This window comes from Nannospalax galili, unplaced genomic scaffold, assembly GCF_000622305.1.
Source record: "Nannospalax galili isolate Female #2095 unplaced genomic scaffold, S.galili_v1.0 scaffold114, whole genome shotgun sequence".
NCBI classification, from domain to species: domain Eukaryota; kingdom Metazoa; phylum Chordata; class Mammalia; order Rodentia; family Spalacidae; genus Nannospalax; species Nannospalax galili.
In genome coordinates, this window is record NW_008336930.1 from 2052676 (window position 1) to 2072114 (window position 19439).

The 19439-nt window shown below is 44.4% G+C and overlaps 1 protein-coding gene across 1 annotated transcript in view; it reads left to right on the forward strand.

Moving 5' to 3' along the window:
- The first annotated feature begins 1088 nt into the window (after positions 1 to 1088).
- Pdzrn3 (PDZ domain containing ring finger 3) overlaps positions 1089 to 19439 on the forward strand; it is a 249652-nt gene continuing 231301 nt past the window's right edge. Inside the window, exons 1-2 of the mRNA XM_008831584.3 lie at positions 1089 to 1926; positions 19316 to 19402. Coding sequence (XP_008829806.1) covers positions 1204 to 1926; positions 19316 to 19402 — 810 coding nt within the window. The 5' untranslated portion in view covers positions 1089 to 1203. The remainder of the gene's footprint in view (positions 1927 to 19315; positions 19403 to 19439) is intronic.

The following is a 19439-nucleotide window of genomic DNA, read 5'->3' on the forward strand; positions in this document are numbered from 1 at the left end:
AGGGATGTCTGCAGATCAGCAGCTTCTGCAGCTTTGGGAGGCTCTTTCTACCAGAGCATTCGCAGGATGCACCCCAGGACTACTGGCTCACACTCACTCTAGAGCCACAAGAAGTTTCCAGAAGCTCTGATTTGCAGCTTCCTCCCTCCGGGGCAATTCTTTAAGTGTCTCCAATGGGAAGAGAGTCACGGAGATGTAACAATAAAAACAAACAAACAAACAAACAAACAGCCAAAACAACACTGAAAGCGTGTAGTTGACATGATCCTGGGTGTCTGGCTGTTACAGGATTTGAAGCTGTATACTTCTGTAAGCAGGGGAATATAATTTTCAAATGGAGTTAATATGCTCTGACAACAATGTACTGATTTTTTTTAATGGATTGATGTGGACGCGCCCCAGCAGGGTGCATACCACTCTGCAGTGCCCTCTCCAGAGGTGTTAGGTGAAGTGGACCAAGCTAGTCAGGCCATCTGGTGTCACCCAGACAGCTAGAAGGGAAGTTTAATTCCTGCAGATTCTCCCTCTAGTCTTGAAAACCTCCGTTTGCTAAACTCTGCGGTTCAAGGTTCATGGATCCTTTTGGTTGCAACTGAAGTTTCAACCGGAGCGTCCTGCAGCCGCTGTAACTTTCCCTGGAATGAAATAAATAAATAATGACCGTAAATTCAGAGATAGCGGTGCCCTCGATATTTTTCGCCTTAGCAATCAGCCACAAGAGAAAGGGGACTGGGGAGAGGGGGGGTGGCCTAAAGTCTTCCTTGGTTGCAGGAGGGACTCTGGAAAAGCTCCTCCCTGCGAAAGCCACAGATGCAGGTCCAAATTGAGGGAGATGTTGTCTGCTGGCGTTTTGTGGCCTATACCGAAACCTCCTTGAGATCCGAAAGGAGATCCCTAAGAGGGTTCTACCTGGCGTCCCGGGCAGGCCTCCGCTTCTTCTGCCTCGCGGTCTCCTCCTTTTGGCCCAGAAAAGGTCTGGAGAGTGCGGAGGCAGGCTATGAGTGCGCTCGTTCTACGGCCAATACGGCCCGAGGAGTCCTGTTCCTCGGGCATTTTCCGAGGAAGTCTGGAGCAATTAGGCTCAGTCCGGGGAGAGCCAGCTAGCGAGCGGGCGGCGCAGCCGGCGTGTCTGGGCCGCCTCGCAGGGAGGGAGGGAGGGGGCGGCCGGTCGCCCGGCGGCGACCCCGGGCCCCGGCCGCCACCATGGGCTTCGAGCTAGACCGCTTCGACGGCGAGGTGGACCCGGATCTGAAATGCGCGCTGTGCCACAAGGTCCTGGAGGACCCGCTCACCACCCCGTGCGGCCACGTCTTCTGCGCCGGCTGTGTGCTGCCCTGGGTGGTGCAGGAGGGCAGCTGCCCCGCGCGGTGTCGCGGTCGCCTGTCGGCCAAGGAGCTCAACCACGTCCTGCCGCTCAAGCGCCTCATCCTCAAGCTGGACATCAAGTGTGCGCACGCGGCGCGGGGCTGCGGCCGGGTAGTCAAGCTGCAGGAGCTGCCCGAGCATCTGGAGCGCTGCGACTTCGCGCCCGCGCGCTGTCGCCACGCGGGCTGCGGCCAGCTGCTGCTGCGGCGCGACGTGGAGGCCCACATGCGCGATGCGTGCGACGCACGACCGGTGGGCCGCTGCCAGGAGGGTTGCGGGCTGCCGCTGACCCACGGCGAGCAGCGCGCGGGCGGCCACTGTTGCTCGCGATCGCTGCGGGCTCACAACGGCGCGCTGCAGGCCCGCCTGGGCGCGCTGCACAAGGCGCTCAAGAAGGAGGCGCTGCGAGCCGGCAAGCGCGAGAAGTCGCTGGTGGCGCAGCTGGCCGCCGCGCAGCTCGAACTGCAGATGACCGCTCTGCGCTACCAGAAGAAGTTCACCGAATACAGCGCGCGCCTCGACTCGCTCAGCCGCTGCGTGGCCGAGCCGCCCGGCGGCAAGGTAGGCGATCGCTGCCCTCCGCGACCTCCCTCCGGTCCGATTCCTTAGGGGACCCAGGGCCCCGCTCTGGTCCTTGGAGTATAGGGATGCTACTACCATCTTCCTGGGAGCATCTCTGCCTCTGTCTTCTTGTAGTGCTTGCCAGCTGCATCACTCCGTGCCAGTCGCTTAACTTGCCTGAGCTGGGAAATATGGTCCCCACAGGCAAGATGCAACGGGGCCAAAGGTAGCTAGCTAGCTATAGCAGTTTCCCGGGGTCTGCAAACACTAAAAGAAACCCCACATCCTAGCGTAGGTAGGGATGGAGAATTACTCTAGAGTCACAACTGTTTACAGGGGCTTTGCCTTACAGACCAGCCTGGTGATCCTGGGAAGCTGTTTATAATCTCTTAAATCAGAAACTGTGGTCCTTGTGGATGTGACTTGCATGGTGACCTGGATCCGCAAATCCTCTGCAGTTCGAAAAGAATACAGGGAACCCAGGGCCAGTGTAGGAAAGCTTGAGAGGAATGCCCGGAGAGAGGTCCCGAGTGTAAAGACTGGATTCAAACGTGGGTTTTCCTGCCAACTCGTTGGCTGACCTTGAGCGAGCAGCTTAACCCATCTAAAGTTGGAAACTGGTTCCTGAAGACTTAAAGAAGGAAAACACAGCCAGGCATTCTGGGAGTATTCATCCGAGAAAGAATTAAACGACCCCTTACCTCCAACAAATGAAAAGCAATAAGTGTGAATCTTAATGAAGTTAGAACTGATTTCAGATCTTGGCTTATTGCTAACCAGCTGGGTGATTTATGGCTTAATCTCCATAGGTGCCTTAGTTTCCCTCTAGTGAAAAAACGGAGGGAATGCATGAAATGGTTTGGCAGGGTGCCTGACTAAGACTACATGCTCAACACGTGTTACCTACAATTTTGTTAAAACACTTCTCCTGAGCCATCCTCCTGGGCTCCTGATCTGTGTAATTACATCAGCCTCCACTAGTGAGGGCCTTACCCTGCTCAGTTCTTACCAGTCATTTTATTTTTTTCAGTAAGGAACGTAGGCACAACGTTGCCATTTTGTAGATGAAGAAACTGAAGTTCTCAGAGAGGCACTCACAGGTCACAGTTTTAAGATTCAGAGGTGGGTTTTGATCCCACGTGTCTCTAGCCCCTATTCTTAACCACCCAATTATGTGGTCTTTCAATATAGCCACCAGTATCTGTTATTCTGTGTTAAGGGCCAACAACAGTGGTACTTTACCCTTTATCTGTTTACTCCTTCCAGATAAGGAAGCTGATCCCAGGCGTTTACATAAACGGTCCAAGAGCCCATAGTGTGACTCAGGAAAAAGGCCTGGATTCAGGCTCTACCTCCCAGAGCAAATGGATTTAGGGAGAGTCAGGTGTGAGTTGACATTTGGGGCTGGGCTGGGTAACTCTTTGTTGTTGGGGGTGAGGGGCTATCCTGTGCATCTCTGTTGTCAGGGGTTGTCCAGTACTCTTTAGGACAATGAACAGCATTCCTGGCCTCAACCTACAAGATGCCAGTAGACATTACTCCCATACCCTAACAATCTTGTCCCATGTCCTCTGGAAGGCATCACCCTGAGAACCACTGGTTTGTCTCCTAGCAAAAGCCACATTTCCAACAGCTGGATGCTGCTGCTTCCTGGTCAGGGGTGTGGGCCCTGCTGCTGCCACTCTGGCTGCCTGCTCCAGATGGCCTGGCAGAGAAGGAAACATGCTTGCCCAAGGGGGCCCCAGGGGCCTGAGTCTATTCTGTTCTCCCTACCCCCTCCCTGCTCCCTCTTCCATGCCTGCACACCAGGCCTGCAAGTTTTCCACCCCTCACCCCCTTCCTGGCCCCTGGCCTGTCTGTCAGCTGCAGTCTCCACAGCTGGCCAGCTCTGGGCTGAAGGGCAAATATTTACAGCTCTGCGTCTCACGGAGGACCGCACAGGCGTGCACAAAGGACTGGTGTGAGCCTGTGAGTCACCCAAACAGCGGATCGAGCCTGCTTTTCAATCAGGCGCCAGGCTTGGGGCAAAGGCTTTCCCAAGTTTCTCTTGTTTATGCTGTCATCTGGGCTTCCTGTGTCATTTTACAAGTGACGCTTATTTATAAATAAGCCATTCACTCCTCCGAGTTCATACATCATTCATTGTTGAGATAGTTTATTATTTCTTCTTGCCTTTCTGTTTTCTTTCTGGAATGTTTGGGTAAATGCTCTCTTAGAATCAAAAATACCATACTTGAATCAAAACTGGATGTTTTCAAAGTTCTGCTGGGTAAGTAGGACAGATAATCAGCAGTATTGAGCTTAGGAACAAGATGTTAATTTTGAGCAGACAGAGAAAATGCCATCCTGCAGTCAGAGGCCTGTTCAGGACTTATATGAACCTCTGTGGCAGGCTTGGGGACAAACAAGGGCATCTTGGTCCAAATGCTGCCCTAGATGGGTTCTCTGTCTTCAGCCCCTGGTCAGCCTCAGTTAGGATCTTAGGGAAGCTTGCTGCTCTTGTCCCCAGGTTAGCCATCTATGGCCTTTGTTGAGAAGGTCAGTTTTTCCTGCGTTAGCCTTCCTCCCACTGGAGCCTCTGCTCTCCTGGGCTGTTTGCTCTTCTGTTCCAGAAGCAGAAGGATTTAGGTTGCCTGGGAACTCTTTGGAAATATTTTATTTCATTTTTGGCTAAGTCCTAATGTTTCTCTATTACAAGCTGAAGTAGGTAAGAAACAGTAGGTCTCCCATGCCTAAGACTTGCATCGTAAAGGATCTGGCGTTCTTCACGCTGTCTTCACCCAGCAACTTCAGTTCCTTGACACAACCTGAGTACCTAGGGTTTGGCTGGACTGGTATCCACATGGTTCTCTCTGTTTAAAATGTGATCAGTGCCTCTCAGGTCTTAGTATGATAGGAATCACATTCCCCAGTCTCACTCTCCTGACATTCTAGTCCCAGTAAGTCTGGCAATGAGGCCTCTGATGCTGGGTTTCTCAAGAATACCTCAGTGGGGCTGCTTATTTGAGGAGCTGCAGAGCTGGTTAAGTTCACATACACACATAGGTGAAGTATACCTTGGTCTGCTCCCCACAGTGATGATTTTACTGACAGTTGTTTCTTTGTTTTCTAGTCCTGGGGACTGAACCCAGAGCCTTGTTCTTGCTAGGCAAGTACTCTACCACTGACCTACATCCAAGCCCTATTTAATGTTTTTGTTTTTGTTTTCCTGCCCTGCTCAGTGTTAGAGGTGGAGTCCGGAGCCTTTTACTTGCTATGCAAGTGCTCTACCACTAAGTTACCTTCCTAGCCTTCTGATTACTGTCAAAACATTTCTTCGTAACCATTTTAAGAGCAGGATAATATTTTAAAACCCACATCAGCAACAGTTAAAGGACAGGCAACAATGGCCTAGAAAGATAAGCTGATTTACCTGAGGCCACATCTCATTGCAGCAGGCCTGGCAGTAAATGTCACGCTGCAGTTAAAGTGATTTGCTCCCAGCCTCAGTTTCCCACCTGGACTGACCCATCAGTTTCTAAGAGCAGAAGTATTCCAAGCACATTTGTTTTGCTTCCTGGGAAAGGAGAAAATTGCAGCAAAACTTAAGAATCACTGGGAAACTTGAGGCTCACCCTTGTACCTTCTGCTGCTCGGCCCTCCCATGTCCAGCCAGTCCTGGGCTCTAGGGCAGCTTACCTGCTGAACAAGTCTTCCATCGATTCACCCTTCTCTGGGTATTTCAGACCATCCCAGTGTTCTCAGTCTCAGAACAGTTAATATTTTGCACTGGCTAATTCTCGTGAGTGTGTGGTAGTGGTGGGGAAAATATGGCAGTGCCCCTAGCAACCACACACCTTGGAGCAGCACTGCCCAAGCTGTGGTAGTCAGCACTATCTGCCGATACTCCAAAGTTGAGAGCAAAACTGATCTTTGTTTCAACCGCCATCATCTCTTGCTTGAACCACTCTGTTCCTCTCTCTCTATATATATATGTAGAGATACATATATACATACACATATATATGGATACATATACATATATATTGGCTACATATACAGATACATACATGGATACATATACATATATATTGGATACATATACGGATACATATATGGATACATATACATATATATGTATCCATGTATGTATTGGATAATACCTTCTTAGAAGTGAAGTCTGACTCCCTCCTCTTTCCTAAACCCTTCTCTGCCACCTTGTTTACCATGGGTGGGAATGGGGACAGAGTCCAGCAAAGTCTGTCTCCTGCTGCCTCCACCTGCCAGTGTTCTACCTTTCCTTCTCTGCTACCAGCTTCACTGGTTTCTGGGGGATATGTTGGTAAGTCCCTAAGCTCTTTCTTGCCTCTGGGCGTTTGTACCTGCTCTTTTCTCTATGTGGAACAGTCTTTTGAAACATTCTTTGCAAGGCAACCTGCATATTTTCCACTTCTCTTGCCCCTGGCCTTTCTGTCTACACTTAGGTTTGTTCCTTATAGACAACTTGCTTTCTATCCTTTGAATCTTGGGTCCAGTATCACTACCTCAAGAAGCTAGGCTTCACAGATCTCACAGATGACATCTGGTAGCTCCAGACTTTCCCTTATTTCATGACATTCACCCCAATTATAACTCAGTAATTGAAGGAGTCTAACCTATTCAGGGCTGTGTCCTCCCTCTTAGAGCCATTGCCATGAGCCCTGTAAGCTCTTGGTAAATGTTTTAGGTGAATTGAAGATTGAAAGGATATTCTTGTCAGCCAGCAAAACCTTTTGGGTTGCTTAGAAAAGTGGGCTGTGTTACAGTAAGAGTGACTGTTTCTGTGTTGTCCCTCCACCCCAGTTAACAAAATTGTTTCCAGGTTCATGTGAGACATTGTTTTTCTTCCCTGAGATCCACGCAGATCAGATTGCTTAAAGCCCCCAAATCTCTGAAACTTCTTTGTCCATTTAGAACTGGAGATAAGTGAATTCAATACACAATCATATCAAAAGGTATTCCATATGTGTGAAGACTTTGAAATATATCTATCTAGTGTTTACTGTTGGGTGTTCTTTGTTTCTGACAAGTGTTAGCAAATAGCCATCTCAAAGTATATCTAACAAAACAGTCTTCTTCAACTAATGAATTGCAGGCTGTCACTTGGATTTCATTGCAGTGATTTATAAAGAAGGTTAGGATTTGGTTTACAGATATGTTATAACTATGCTGAATTAAATGAGTGTAACTGGATGGCTGGAGTTGGGAGTTTTGCTAAGATTTATCTGTAAATGGTTCTTTCTGTGTTCAGAAGTGATGCTTGCCTTTCCGGCAAAGTCTTTGATAAATAAGACTGTGTGTCCAGTAATTTTCACTAGATGTAAGCCAGGGTGCTTAAAAGGAAAGAAAAGGATCCACTTAGTTCCACTGGTTGCTAACACCCTCGGGTGTACTGTGCCTGTACATATCTTACCTTCTCAGGTATTATCTTCATTAAGTAGACTTCTTTTTTTCTCTTTTTCATGGAGGAATCATAAATTTTTTAAAGTCAGAGGCTATGGAGATAGTTCAGTTGGTAAGGTGCTTGCCATGCAAACACGAGGGCCTGAATTTGGAACCCCAAAACCCATGTAGAAAGATGAGCACTGCAGCACATGCCTGAAATCCCAGCACTGGGGAGTCAGAAACAAGAGGATCTCTGTTACTTGCTGGCCAACTGGCTTAGCTGGATCAGTCAGCTCCAGATTCAGTTACAGACTCTGCCTCAAAAATATAAGGGCTAGGCCTAGAGAGATAGCTCAACAGTTAAGAACACTGGTTGTTCTTGCAGAAGACCTGAGTTCGAATCCCAGCACCCACATGGCAGCTAACAGCTCTCTGTAACTCCAGTTCCAGGGGATTCGACAGCCTCGTCTGTCTTCCGCAGGTATTGCACAACACGGGTGCACTTACCTACATGCAGGCAATACACGCATACACATAAAAATAAATAAATAAAATATTTTTTAAAAATATAAGGGCTGGAGAAATGGCTCAGATGTTAAGAGCACTGGCTGCTTTTGACCCAGGTTCAGTTCCCAGGACCCACATAGCAACTAACAAGCATCAATAACTCCAGTTCTAGGGGCTCCAACACCCTCTTCTGGCCTCCATGGGCATTGCAGGACATGGTACACTTATATACACAAGCAGGCAAAACCATTCATACACATAAAATAAAAATAAATAATAAAATATAGTGAAGACTGATTAAAGAAGACACCTGACATCAACCTTTGGCCTCCACATGCATACACACACACACACACACACACACACACACACACACACTCCAATAAACAACAATCCAGACACATTCTAAATCAACAAATCAGCTTGAGTAAATCCAGAAGTTAGATTCGAAGTGCAAAACTTGGGTTTGAATCTAGCATTCCCCCGAAGACTCAGACAGACTCTGAAGGACTGTTGTCATCTGTGTCTAGCACCATGTGGAGTAGGAGTGTGAATGTCATCTCCTAGTTCATCTTCAGGGAGACCCTGGGAGGAAGGTACTCTTCCCTACGGTCTGTCACTCTCTACTGCAGACAGAGAAACAGGGTCCAGACAGGGAAGTACCTGCCCAGCAGGCTCCTCTGGCTCCTTGTGGTTCATCCCTTGGTTTCCAGCCCATGGTGCCCTTCCCTTGGCACAATTCCCATGTTCACAGATCCTGTGTGAAGTACAGAGACTACAAACCAAAGCAGATCTTGACCATCAAAGATATTAGGGAAAAGAAATAAGAAATACAGAGACAGTATCCAGGATGAAATAGTACGTAATTTCCTTTATTTTTTATCTAAGTTATTTTAAGCGAGGTTTGTGGTGGGAAGTAAATGAAATCCCTCCAAATGTGTCCCGCTGTTCAGTTCCACATATCCTTGTATGTTGATTATCAGGCACTCTGGTGGGCACCATTGGTACAAAGTCAAAAGTGAGCATCTTTAGCCTCAGGGAGCAGTCAGATACCCAGTCATGAACTGAAAACACAGCTGACTCTTACTGTTCTTCACTCACTCAGGCCTTTTAGTTGTGAGGTCACCATTGTCTCCCCTGAATAATGATGTCCCAATAAGCTGGGTCCAATAAGAAGGGGACGGGTGTAACGAAATGATTGCTCTTGTAAAGAAAATAGCAAATAGATGGGCCGTGTGTAACACTGGTGTGAGTGTGGCCTGCAGCAACCACATCCCCAGGATGAGTCCTTAGCAGAGAGTTCACCCTGTTAAACACAAGATTTCACAAATTTTAACTACCCTGTCTTAGTCCATTTGAGCTGCTCTAACAAAGTGCCATGAACTAAGTGGATAGTAAACAGAATTTACTCTTCATGAGTATGGCAAAAGGGATAAGGGGCCCCTGGGGCCTCTTATGAGGATGGTAATTCCTAATCACATTCCAACACACCTTCTCTATCCCAAGGATAATATCACCTTGAGATTTAGGATTTCGGCATATGCATTTGAGAGAGAGAGAGAGAGAGAGAGAGAGAGAGAGAGAGAGAGAATGAGAATAGGCCAGAGGAACCTGGAAACCTGGAATATCATTCCTCAGGTGCTATCCACCTTGATTCTTGAGACAAGGTCTTTCACTGCCCCTGGAATTTGCTCTGTAACTTGTTGAGCCCCAGTGAACTGCCTATTTCCACATCCCCAGAACTGAGATTATGAGCACATAACACTACTTCTGGCTTTTTTTCAAGTGGGTTCTGGGAATTAAACTCAGGTCCTTGTACTTGCAGTGCAAGCACTTGACAACCTAAGCCATCTCCCCAGCCCCCTAATCTATGAGTATCGAGGGCACTCAAACATTCACAGCATAGCACACCCTTTATGGACACATTAAGGTGCTGTCGTACTTGAGGTTATGATGGTGATGGTGGTTTGTGTTGTTTTTTGTTATTTCCGTGAATCATTGCATATGGATATTCACTAAAAAAGCAAATGAGTCAGTGGCAGAAATTAGACATACAGTTCTGAAGTCAAGATCATGGAAACACAGAATTAACTCATGGATTTTGTAGGCTGTTTAAATATGTGACAAACTAATTTTTGCCTTTGAGTAGGGCATTACCAAGAAATCATTATTTATCTTGCATTATCTTGTAGACACAGGCCGTTTGGCTTGCAGGTATGGAAGTAGGATTTTGCAGATCTTCTAGCTCTACAAAAGCCATTTCTTGGTCCTTCTACCTGCTTTCCCTGGGCCTTTCATCTCTTTCTAATCTCTCTCCACCTAGCTCGGTGAGCCAGGCATCCCACCCTTGGTCCTATACCCTGTCTTTTTTGAATTGAAACTTATTTCCTTTTTTAAAAATTATTTTATTATTTTTATTTTATGTGTATGAGTGTATTGCCTGCATGTATATAAGTGCACCCGTGTCATGCAATGCCCACGGAGGTCCAGAAGAGGGCATTGGATTCCCCTGGAACTGGAGTTATGGATGGTTGTTAGCCACCATGTGGGTGCTGGGAATTGAACCTGCATCCTTTATAAGAGCAGCCAGTGCTCTTAACTGGTGAACCACCTCTACAGCCCCCATACTTATTTTCAAGTATAATCTCCACGACTCTTTTCAGTCTCAGTCTCACAGTGTTCCCTTCTGTTATTCCTCCCAGAATTCTTTCTTTCAACTGGAGTTTGATTACTGGGAGGGCTGAGTCTGTGCTGCTTCATGAAGAATGGCCAAGTTTGAACTACAAAGAGGACAAATCTGTGAGTGAAGGGCTGAAGACATTCTTAGCTCTTCCTTACAGAAATGCTGGCAGACTACTCAGCCTCCTGGTTCCTCCAATCCCCAACTCTGCACATTTTTTGCTTGGCGACAACCACATATACAGCACTTTTATGTCACTAGTCAACAGATGGGCTGTTTCCCAGCTGTGTGAGCCTCAGGGAGCTTTGGTAATCTGAGGCCAAGAGGTGTCCTGTCACCCCAGACAGCCTGGAGGTTGGTCAGTTCCATTTCCCTAAACCCACTGGGCAACTTTCCAGTGTGGCCCGTTCCCTCCTGGGAGCCCATAGCCACAATGAGCAGGAAACAGCTGTCACTGGGCAAAAAGAGTTTCAGAAAGAGTCTGCAGTGACAGTGGAAGGAATGGAAGCTGGAAGAGCCACACTGATTAGAAATGGTTGGCAGCCAAGCTTCTGAGGCTGGAGAAGAGTGACATAGAAGGACTGGAAATGCAAACAGATTGGCCCCTAGAGGACAGTTCATACTCTCCAGTGCTTGAAAAGCAAAACTGAAAGAGCAGACCTTACAAGAAGGTCTTTCAGACAAAGTAGAGCCACACATCACCTAACGGTGAAGATATGTTTTGAGAAATGCATAGATAGACATTTTGTCACATGCAAATACCATCAAGTCTATTTATATTTACATAGATTCAGAAGGCTATGGTGACACTAGGGCATACCATCTCATGGAACCACTCATATATGTGGCCTGCCTTTAAGTGAAAAGGCATGGGTGAAATGTCATTGAAAGGCTGATGACAGTATATTCATTCTGTGATTTCCATGTGACATTTCTTCTCTTCCCCAGTTCTTAAATAGCTGGATGTAGAATTGAAAGCTGAGCAGTTTATGTTTCAGATGACTCACCAGGGCCGTGTTTGAAGATGGTAGCAAAGTGTCTTTTAAGCAAAATCATCTTTATGTTCCTGAGCTGTGAACTTCGATTTTTGCTTATGACTTGCTGGCCTGGATCCTTTGGGTGGTTCAAGACCTTGTTTAAGTCTCCATAGCCACATCTCTTTGTCTAGAGTCAACCTGTCTCTGCCATTTCTCCATCCGAAAGATGTAAGCCTCTCCCAAGATGTATATCACACTAAGGGCCCAGCCATCTCCTTGGATAGAGTTCTAGGATGTGGGGTTAATATGATGGAAGAACTCCCTGCCAAGCTACAAGTAATAGATACATCACTGATTTACACAATATGACTTCTTTTCCTTTTCCTTTTCTACCCCCGCTCTGGGCCCCTGGGCAGTGTTCCTTTGCCTAATAGGTCCCGAAGACTCCTCCAAGGGAGGAGTGTTACAGAGAAGGACGGCTGAAGGCAAGGCTCCCGAGGAGGCTTCGCCTCATTTATACTTGCTGTTGATTTTCTTCTCTTGCTTCTTTTCTATTTTTCCCAACCCCAAGATACGTGGTCCAGCACCATGCAGAGTGTGCAGCCACCCCTAAGCACCCTTCCCTCTCTCTTCTCCCTCCACAGTTCATAGCCAAACTCATGGTTTCTGGGGCTTGATGTTTCTCTGTCCCTGGGTAGGTGGAGTCTGCTTCCTATCCCCTTTGCTCCCAGGACCAGCGCCTTCCCAGCCTGGCTTCGTCATGTGTCCCATTCCCATTCTGCTGGCCCACACTTACTTTGTCATCTGCCTGTCTCATCTATGCTTTGCGCCAAGCCTGAGCCGAGCTCTCCCTGTTTTTCTCAGCATGTCTTCTCCCTCCAGTATTAAATGTGTCTACCTGATATTTCTTCTAGCAGTGTTCTAGAATTTTTTCTAGTCTTGGAAAAATAAAGAGAGATACATCAAAGAATAAAAATCTTTCTTATTTTATGCCCCAGTTCTCCCAAGCTTACAAGATTGACTAAGATATTCTCCATAGCATGGATTTGACAAAAGAGTGATTGATGGATTAAATAGCATCCCCTCTCTAGTGCTGAGCCTGGTTCATCTCAGCATCCAGTCTTGGTCATGTTTTGAGAACTTGTTACTAGCCACTGCCCTTAGACACATATGTATCCGTATTACCTGTCTCATCTGTTGCCACGTGACATGCAAAGTAACTATTATACCCATTATGTGGATAAAGAAAATGACCTCCTGATACTTAAGTGGAAGCTCTTATCGCTTGTGCTATTGATTCACCAAATCATACTAGTAAACATTCTCAGTCATTGCAGTTATTATAAAATCTGGTATCCTTTTTAAACTCTAAATATAAAACAGTTTTGCCATACAATCCAGAAGTGTCTAAACTTTTTACTTGTTGTGTGGTATCATCTACAAATGTGTTGGGCTGGATTCATAGCACTCCTAAGGAGGCACACATCCTACAGGTGACAGATTGGACACATACTTGGTGTACTCTTTCAGGCTTTAAAGCAGATGAATTGAGGATAGGGTACAAATATTTGTCATCATCCCTCAGAGAGTCATACAGACCTGAGATCCAGCCTCTGTACTCCTGTTTTGCTCCTTTGTGATCTTGAACCAGTGTGTCATTTTCTCTGAACCTCAATTTCTCCACATTTAGAATGTTGACATCATGCCTGCCTTGAGAGGCAAATGTGCTGGTTAATTGGCTGTTCACATAAAGTAGGACCCATTTCCCTCTTCTGTTTCACTACATTGAATTTTGGGGAAAATGGAATAGCATGGGCTGTAATAAACTAGCCAGAATTCTAGAGTAGTGGTTAAATATTATTTTAAATGAAAGATAGCACAGTTATCATGGTGTGAATCATCAGGAAAGCAGCATAGGTGAGAGCCTTTGCCCATTGCCCATGTATCTCTCTTTAGCCAGTGGAATGTAATTGAATTGGAATCACTTCTACACACATCAACCTGAAGCATTTTGAATCTAGGAACAGGCTACACAATTATTCAGAGATTAATGTTAGCATATAAAATGTATTGTATGGCTGTCTTGTTTTTAAAATAAACTATTAGTATTTTGTCTGGAAAACTGAAGAAGTGAAGGTTTTGTTGGGGGAGAAGGCAGTAGAAAGGAAAGAGCAGAATGAAGCTCGTGGGGAGACTGTAGAACATGCCTTTGGTAATTAGACGGGAAACTTTATCTTGGTCCTTCCAGCATCCCTGCTGAATCTCCATACATGGATTTACTGATGTGACTCTTCCCTGAAGCCAGAGTTCAGCCTTCCTGGGCAGCAGACTAGTTCAAGGTGGCTGTAAAGCATCATTCTTGCTTTCTAGTTACTGCCTCTGGCCAGGAAGTGTAGAGATCAACTTGATTGTTGGGAAAGGTTCTTTGCAAGCTGCTGTTGGGCTAAGAATACTGTGTTTCTGGCATGGCCTTATTGGTCCCTCCAGAGATGCTCAAAGCCGTGTCTCTGGGAAACTCAGATTACATCTTTTGGAGGTAGATAATTTAATTAAAACAGAACTTTTCTTTTGATAATGGTCTCCTGGGCAAGCCTTTCTACAAATGAATTCCTCCATGGAACTTTCCAGTTTGAAGCTTCTGTAAGCTGTAACAGGGCTAGATGTTACAGCCTACAAAGAATTATCTACATTCTACACTGAAAAAAACAAGTATAGAAGATGAACTAAAGTCTAGAATTAGAGGGTATTGAGCTAAATGCCAGCTCAGCCTTCTACTAGCTCATTGGTAAGCGACAACTTTGGGACAGTCTTCTATCTGCATCAAGAGGATAGAGACTGTCAATTTATAAGGCTACTATAAGATGAAATAAAGTGCACAAGTGTTCAGTATAGTTTCTGACACATAGCAAGCAGCACACTAGCTGTTACCATTGGTAATGCAGTGTAATAAAATTCTTTGCTTTTTGTCCCTCTCTCTTTCCTTCCCTCCTTCCTTTCCTCCTCCCTTCCCTCTTCTCTCCCCTTCCCTTCCCTCCTCCTTCTTTCCCACTTCTGTCTTCCTTCTGCTCCCCTCTTCTCTCCTTTCCCCCTCCCCTCCCGTTCCTAGCTTGCTCCCTTCCCCACCTCTCTCCCTCTTTTCATTTCCTCTCCCTTCATGATTATCACACAGATTTTAAATCAATCTTTGTGTTCATTTGATTGTACGTTCTTCTTTGTACAACATTTGAGATTGTCAAAGCAAAACCATCTGCCTTGGATTAGTGTGTAACTGTACAGTTTCTATCACTGATTGTTATGAAAGCCAGGCATGTAAGATATGTAAGATAGCTTGCTCAAATTCTCATGTGTTGCTAACTTTTTCACCCCTCAATGATAGCATAGTAAGAAATGGACTTAGTAAATTTCCAGTGTAAATACAGAAAACTGAAGGCTGTTTCCATTTGAGTCCTGGTGTTTATGTCTCAAAGTTACCAGGTGGATTCTGAATTTTTATTCTGTGACATCAGTGAAAGTCCTTGCCTTTATCATCTTTCAAATTAGTTACAGAGATTGGTAACATTTGTTGATGCTTTGGATGGTGTTGCTGTTTAATGGACATTTTGTTAAAAACCAATGAAATAGACTGTCATTAAAGAGGCTCTGCTGGTTTTTATTAAGGCAGAACAGACTGGTGCAGCTGATTTTCCCTTTTCTATTTCAGTTTCCTGTTCTATATGTGGAGTAAATGATCCTTCAGAAATGACTATTGCTTTTATAGAACGTTTAATTCTGTCACCAAAAATTGAATACCTCTTTCAAATGATTTTCTTTTTCAGTTTTTTTGTTTGTTTGTTTTGAGACAGGATCTTGTTCACTATGTAGCCTTAACTGGCCTTGAACTCATGGTATAAAAATCAGCCTGGCCTTTAATTTGTGGCAATGCTCCTGCCTCTGCTTCCTGAATGACAGGGTTATTGTAGTATGCCACTACACCTGTTCTGAATTGACTTTTTAAACATTTAGAGGTATTTTGTAATTAATGTTTAAGCTCCTGTGAAGTTTTTGAAGAGAATTTTTTTTTTTTTTTTTTTTTTTTTTTTTTTTTACCCCTTGTAAGTTTTTTAAAAGAAATTTTTTTTTTTTTTTTTTTTTTACTTATTTTGAAGCAGGATCTCCCTGTAGCCCCAGCTGTCCTGGAACTCACTATGTAGACCAGGCTGGCCTTGAACTCACAGAGATCTGCCAGCTTCTGCCTCCCAAATACTGGGACTACAGGAGTGTGCCACCATGCCCAGCTTGAAAAGAACTATTTAAAGATTTATTTTTATTTATATTTATGTGTCTGTGTCTCTGTCTGTGTATGCTGTGTGTGTAGGTACCCACAGAGGCCAGAAGTGGGTATCAGATCCCCTAGAGCTGGAGTTATAGGCAGTTATGAGCTACCTGATATGGGTTCTGGGACCTAAACTTTGGTCCTCTGGAATAGTTGCAAGTGCTTTTAACCCTGGAGTCATCTTTCATCCCTTGAATGTTTTTAATTTTTTCATGTACTAACTAGTCATGAAAATGAGCTATGGTTGTGAGGGACTTTAATCATGAAGATTATGGTACATTGTGAGCCACACTAGTCTTTCATAATTGGGAGGGTTGTTGGGGAATGTTCTGGCCACTTATAGAAACAGAGTCCCACATTGACAACTACAGCAATAAATAAAGCAGGGCCTTCAAAATCCTAAAAACATTACAAACCCAATAGCGCTTTCCAGTGCCAGCTGGATTTGTATTTGTAGTTGTATTTCTCAAATGTTAGCATTTATTTCACTAGAAAAAGACTAGGTTTGACTACGAGACAGTAAATATCAGAATAAAATCTCTTCTATAATGACCTCTGTAACATCAGTGTTTTGTAACATCATATTAAGAAATAAATCAGGTCTTGGACAGGCAACCACAGGCTGCACAAGATCAAGCCAGTCAAACTTCCAGCATGGAGGGGAGGAGCTCCTGAGGCCCCAGCCATAGCTGTGGAGCTATTGACAGTTGATGGCGGCTGAAGAAGGAGAGTCACTTTCTGTTGGCAATGTGGCCACTGGTAGTTTGCTCATGCTTCAGTGGGTGATCTCACACCCAATCGCTCAGAGTCAGCACTAAATGAAATCAGAGGTGGGGGGTCTGTTATTAGTAACAATAATCATAATAAGAAAGAAGACATGAAGTCTGGAGGGAGACAGGTTGGTGGGTCCCCTGGGGAGTTGGAGGGAGGTAGTAGGCAGGGGGGAGGTGGGTGAAATAAAAATATATTCTATACTTGTATGAAATTTTCAAAGAGTAAATTAAAATATTATTAAAAATAAATAATAAAGGTATGGTGGTACATACCTTTAATCTCAATACTCTGTAGGAAGAAGCAGGCAGATTTCTGTGAGGTTGAGTCCAGACTGGTCTACATTGTGAGTTCTAGGCCAGCTGGGGCTATAGGAGACCATGTCTCAAAAAAAAAATTAAAAATATGCTTTTAAATAATGCCACGTTTAAGCATGAAAATATAAGAGAAGCAAATGGAAGTTTATAGTCAGTGCATGTTAGGTTTGTATGTCCTGTTCATATAACTGGAAGCATTTTAAAGGTATGTTTAGTGCACTTAATGTGTACATCACATGACGTAAAGTGACAGTTTGTGTGTGAGCATACATCTATTTTTACTCCCTACCTAGCACTTGAGAGTGTTAGCTGAGGTACCTGGCAGCTCTGTCCCTTCTGACTATCTGAGTGACCTGCCTGGGTGACTTCTGCTTATTGCATTTAAAGGGTGTCATGCCGACCAACCCTCCCCAGCATGTCCTTTGCCAGGCAGCTCTGTGTTTCATACACAACAGCCCTGCGAAAATTACCCCTCGTGTTTCGCAGTATGATTCAGGGTTTTCTGTTTTCCCTCCACGTTTTGCATCTGATAATTTCCTACACACTCTTTTCTCCCCAAGTCTCCCAACAGAAATGACTATTGACGGCCATTGCATGTGCTCACACTTCCGAGAGGATTGCCATTTGACCCTCTTGTGACATGACATGAATGCCACCGTTGACAAAGGTGGAGAAACAAATAGAGTGGCTGTCTAGACAGTCAGCGTCCAGCGGGCCACTCAAAAGAAGACTGCATTTGCAGACCAAGGAGTCATTGATAACAAATGCTCGGGGGCCTGTCTGGACACCTCCACACATTCTTCTCTGGTCATCCCAGGCCTAGTTGGTATCCAGACATGTTTGTAGTACCCTAAAGTCAGGGCTGAATTTCAAATAATGTTCTAGAAGTTTTCTCTGTTAAACTTTTCAAGAGATAAAAATTTATAAAGTGATATATTGGCCCATGCATCTCTAATCTGTATGTATCTAATTATTACTAGTCATAATCGGTTGCACTTGGATCCTTGGCGCCTGTGTATGTCTATAAAGTCATTGGGTAGATTTCAATAGTAATGTTTATCACCTCTACTAACTAGCATGTTGTAAATTTCCATGCTTCCTCCTCAAACATAATACATTTTTTTAAAATTTGTTGATTTTTTTTGTGTGTGTATATCACACAAAACACCCCAACCCACCCTATTCAACTATACACCCACTTCAGATAGCCCCCCCCCATACCCCCCCCCCCCGCCACTAGAGCCCTTATACTCTGATATCCCTGTTACTGTCTGCTGTGTTATCGGCACCCCCAGCCATTCCCCACTACTTGCCCTTCTGGTGGTTCTAGTCAGCCTATCTAGAGGTGTTTGTTTTAGGAGAGTCAGCTGTTCCTCATCTAGCAGCAATCAGTTGTCAATATTCCTTTAGATAAGATTGGTGTCTGCTGTTCATTTTCCCAGTTCTATGCTGGGTTACTATCTGAGAGTCCCTTTGGCCACTGTGGCCAACAACTCAAAAGAAGGTATCTCCTATCTGGCGTTGTTGCTCACTATGTAGCCTTTAGCTATACATATGGACTCTTAAGAGAGTAGTGTTAGTAGCAAAAATAATGAGTCTTCTGCAAGGAACAGTATATTCTAAAATGAAATTGAGATCTTTTTTAAAGGTTAAAAACTCATTCAGTTTAATGTCTTACAGGGCTTATACTGAATTCAACATTATATAACTGTATTGATTCAACCGTGAACCTAGAAACTTACAGCCACTTGTGAAAGAGATGTACTCTTGCTCTGGAGTATGTTACTGAGTATGTTAAAGCTGTAATGAAATGCTTCTTCTAATCATGTAGTTATTAAAAAATTTTTTAAATGATAAAAAATAGTGATTCTTCAAAGCATAAAAATTTACTCATTAATAATTAGTAGATGTGAAAAACATTACCATTGAAATCTACCTGATGACTTTATATCCATGCTCAGATGCCAAGGAGCTCAGAAAGTAACCGACTGTGACTAGTAATAATCAGATATATAGAGATTAGAAATGCTTGTGCAAGTATCTTAATGTCAACTGCCTTAAAAATGAATTTTTCTGTATGAAACTGTATTTTCATAATGAAATGGAGATCTTTTTTAAAGGTTAAAACCTCATTTAATTTTATGACTTATAGGGTTTATACTGAGTACAATATTGTATAACTGTAATAATTCAACTGTAAACCTAAAAATATACTGCCAATTTTGAAAGAGTTGCATCTTAGCTCAGGAAATTTGTTATTGAATATGTCGATGCTGTTGTAATGAAATGCTTCTTCTAAGTATGTGGTTATTAAATAAATAATTTAAAAAATTTTTATAAAGTGATTAGCTCAATAGTCCCAAGTCCCTCCCCTGAATTTCTTGCTTACAAATCAACACTTGAACTCATTTGTTCCCTGTAGGGTGAAGAAACCAAAAACCTAACTCTGGTCCTTCATCGGGACTCTGGTTCCCTGGGATTCAATATCATCGGTGGCCGGCCCTGTGTGGTATGTTGATTGATAAAATGTGTTCTTCCTTTCCTTG